Genomic DNA, 3,704 nt, shown 5'->3' on the forward strand with positions numbered 1-3,704 from the left:
TAAGGTTTATTGCAATGAATTACAGCTTTAGTTTATATAAAACTGTTCCTGCGCTGTTGCCTGCGCCTAAGCGAGGACAGGAGTGCTGGTGGCTCATCCTGGGGATACGGTTTTCACCTGCACCCACCAAAACGCTGCCAAGACACGCGGGAAGGAGGTTGTCTCCTGCTGGATCTGTCCCAGGGCCACGCTGCCAGGGGGGCTCACAGGGGCTGGGGGGGGTCAATGGCAACTGCAACCCTGGACTGCTCTCTTGACTTGTGCCTTCTGCAGAGAGACCAATGCAGCTCGCCCGCTGGCTGCTCCTCTCCGGGCTGGTGGTTGCCCTGCTGATCCCGGCAGGGTGGCAGATGGGCCCCGAGGACGTGGGTGACACATCCAGGTACGGGGCATTGGCGGAGCCGGCCCGGGAGCTGTCGGAGCAGCTCAGCCTCCCCGTTCCCGCTGCTGCCGGTCCCTGCTTCCTCTGCATCCACCCCCACAAGGTCCCCCCGGGCTCTCTGCCAGCCCACGCAGGGACAGTGCCACGTCCCCTCCCTGCATTCCTCGGCTGTGTCAACCAGGGACCGGCTGGATGAGGATGCAGTGGGGCAGAGCTAGGATGGAGCCCCGCTCTGCACCAGCAGCTGCGTGGGAGGAGAATCTTTTGGGGACCTTCCGCCGTGAACCTCAACATGAGCTCTCCGTCCTGGAGCTGGAGGAGGTTGATCAATACCTTGGGGTGTCACCATGCTCCCTCCCAGGAGCAGCAAGCCAGGACCAGGGTGGGGGCACGAACCCACTGCTGCTAAACAAGGAAAATAACGTGGGATAGGATATAACATATATCTGACATCAGAAACAACCCTGGCCAGGCCTGGCAGACCCCTCTGAAACTGAAAATTATTCTGATGTACTATAAAGCGCTTTAGAGGACACAGCCCCTGCCTGGGGACCCCATGAGGGAGGGCACAGGATGCCACGGTGTGCAAGAAACCATTACATTTTCTTCCCCCTCCCTCCCTCTGGAGCAGGTGGCAGGAGGATGAATCTCAAAGCGCCCGAAGCTTCACGTCCAACATCAAGCGTCACTCAGAAGGCACCTTCACCAGTGACTTCACCCGCTACCTGGACAGGATGAAGGCCAAGGACTTTGTCCACTGGCTCATCAACACCAAGCGGTACAGGTAAAAAACACAGCAGGGAACTGGACCACGCTGGGAAATACCCTCCCACCACCCCACGAGCCCTTGACCCCCATAGGTAACACAGTTTTTGGTTTCTCCCGGGTGTTTTCTTACTTTTCACAGCTCCACGAAGAGGTACCTGAAGGAGGAGCCCCGCAGCATCCCCTTCCCAGCCGCGTTCCCACCTCTCGTGTGAGTCATCCCAAACAGCAAACATGGTGAATTAAAACTGAATAAACGAGCAGTTGTAAAACGCAGCCACAGATCAGTGGGTTTGGTGCAAAGAGTGTAACTCCCCACGCCTGACGCTGCCTCATTGTCAGTGGCTCGTGTGGATTCCCTGGTGTTTCTGTGCAATAAAATAAGGAAAATCAAGCTATTTTGGAGGCAATTTGTGATGGGACGAGGCTGGTTTGTTCTCATCATGCTTTGTTCTGACCTTACACTTCATTTCAGAGTTAGCATGGTGGGATCATTTGTGTTTATAGGGAATATTTTCACGTTTTGGTCTCATCAAAGCAAAGCGATCGCTCCTTTGCAAATGAGAAAATCGCCACCACTGTTTCAAAGCTCCTAGAGTGACTTTAGGAGGAGTTTCTGTTCCACGAAGCTGTTTCGTGTTTGTTTGGGTTTTGTTTTTAAGGTACAATTAAATGGCAAATCAAGGCATCAGCTTTCCTGCAGCATCAGCCAGGGGATGTGGCAGTGATGGGATGCTCCATGGGAAGGATTTATCCATCACCCGCAGCCACGTTCCCCTATTCGGTGTTTCCCCACAACCTTCTCCCGGGGATCAACCTTCTCTTCAACCCAGGATTTCTACAGCTTCATTTTCTCTGTAACCGCTCCCACAGTGCTGCAGATCCTGCAGCTTTCCCTAAACCATAATAAAACCTTTGCTAAATCCAGCAGCTGGTTCCTGACATCTCCGACCCTTCCGAGCATCCTGTTGGGATCCTGTGCGCTGCTGGGCCTGGGGGATTTTGGGGTGCTGCCTCCAACCCTCCACTTGACTCAGGTGTCCCATTTTTCTCTCAATTCCTCGAGTTTTACGTAAAAGGGCAATCAGGATACGCCTGCCTGACCCCACAGACCTGTGCCAGAGGGGATTCTGAAAGACATTTTTAAAGACAACCTATAGATAACTAGAACATCTTTGGATTTCATTCAATGCTCATTAATTGTATTGCAAGTGGTCAAAAAACAATAAAAACCAACCAGGCAACAACCCAGGGAGGAGGAACTGCTCCTCTGGATGGGGCAATTTCTGTCTTGCATCAGCACCTTCACGCCCCCCAGTCCCATTTCTGAACTCCTTGCACACCCCCAGCTCTGGCAGAGGTGCCACGTGCGATGCCACTGTCCCCTTCCTCCTGCAACACGGAGCTCATTGCAGTTCCTTGCACAGAGAAAGAAAGAAAATCTAAAATTTAAAAAGGAATCATTTTAAAATAAAATAGTTTTTAAAATCATAATAAAAATACCCTCAGTCTCAGTCATTTCAAATCTTTCCCCAGCGACCTGGATCCTAAATGCAAAACCCCAGGGAGACAGATTTCCCCCAAATCTGTGCTGCCCACTCCCCCATCACCTCCAAAACCCCCCTTGAAAAGCACCAAAGCTTCGAATCCTCTCTACCACCTGAAGAGGCACCTGAGCGGCACAGTGAGACAAATGAGACTTTTAACTGTATTATTTTCCCATTACAAGAGAAAAATCCAAGCCAGCCATGGCTCGGGGCGTGGAACCCATCAGGCAACAGCAACGCTGCACGGACGGGACCCACGAGACAGCGACACAGATTGATGTTATTTGAGTCCCACAGAATGAACCCCAAATAAATCAAATTATAAAATACCCAACAAATTAAACCACAAGAATACCACACACAAAGATTCAAAGTGATAAATAACACAGGTCTGCTCGCTGGTTTTTTTTTGCCCTTGGTTTTCTTCGCAACATTGAGCATTTCCAAACTCGATCATCTCCTACAATAAAATAAACAGATTTTAGCAGGATTTTCAGAGGAAACAAAAATAATTTCTCCATTTCTCCATGTAGCACACCAGGGGAAAAACAAAATAATTTTATTTTTAAATGAGACAGCACCTTATTTATTACTTTTTTACATCTTTTTTCCCCCCTTCAGGCTTCCCATGCAGTTCAATTTAGGAAACTTTAGAAGGGGTCCATGGGAACTTCAGGAGCTGGGTTAAGGCACCAAAGATGAGGCCAGCACCCAGCACAAGGGGCACAGCACCAGGACTTGCCACAGCCCAGGGGCTGCCAACACCTCCACATGGGCCACGGTCATCTTACTAACCCAGACCTCAGGGGTTGTTTTTTTAAGAGGTCTTTTTTTTACAAAAAAAAACCAAACCAAACTCTTCTTAACTCAACTTTCACCGGATCCCTGCCCATCACAGACCCTTCTTTTGTTCCAAGCCTGTTACTCAATGTGACCCTGAGCCAGGGGTGTTGTAGGGACTCTGAGCAACAGGGGAAGATGCTGGCCTGGTGGCCCCTGTAGCAGGAGCT

General features: G+C 50.5%; 1 protein-coding gene across 1 annotated transcript; it reads left to right on the forward strand.

The window, feature by feature from the left end:
- Window positions 1-281: 281 nt before the first annotated feature.
- LOC103773697 (exendin-3-like) lies at window positions 282-1,358 on the forward strand (the record flags this gene model as incomplete). The annotated part of the gene is made up of 3 exons (XM_008941076.1): window positions 282-382; window positions 1,014-1,166; window positions 1,290-1,358. Coding segments are annotated over exons 1-3 (323 nt in total), but the record flags the coding sequence as incomplete, so codon positions are not given.
- Between the last annotated feature and the right edge of the window lie 2,346 nt (window positions 1,359-3,704).

This window comes from Merops nubicus, unplaced genomic scaffold (assembly GCF_000691845.1).
Source record: "Merops nubicus isolate BGI_N331 unplaced genomic scaffold, ASM69184v1 scaffold36495, whole genome shotgun sequence".
NCBI classification, from domain to species: Eukaryota; Metazoa; Chordata; class Aves; order Coraciiformes; family Meropidae; genus Merops; species Merops nubicus.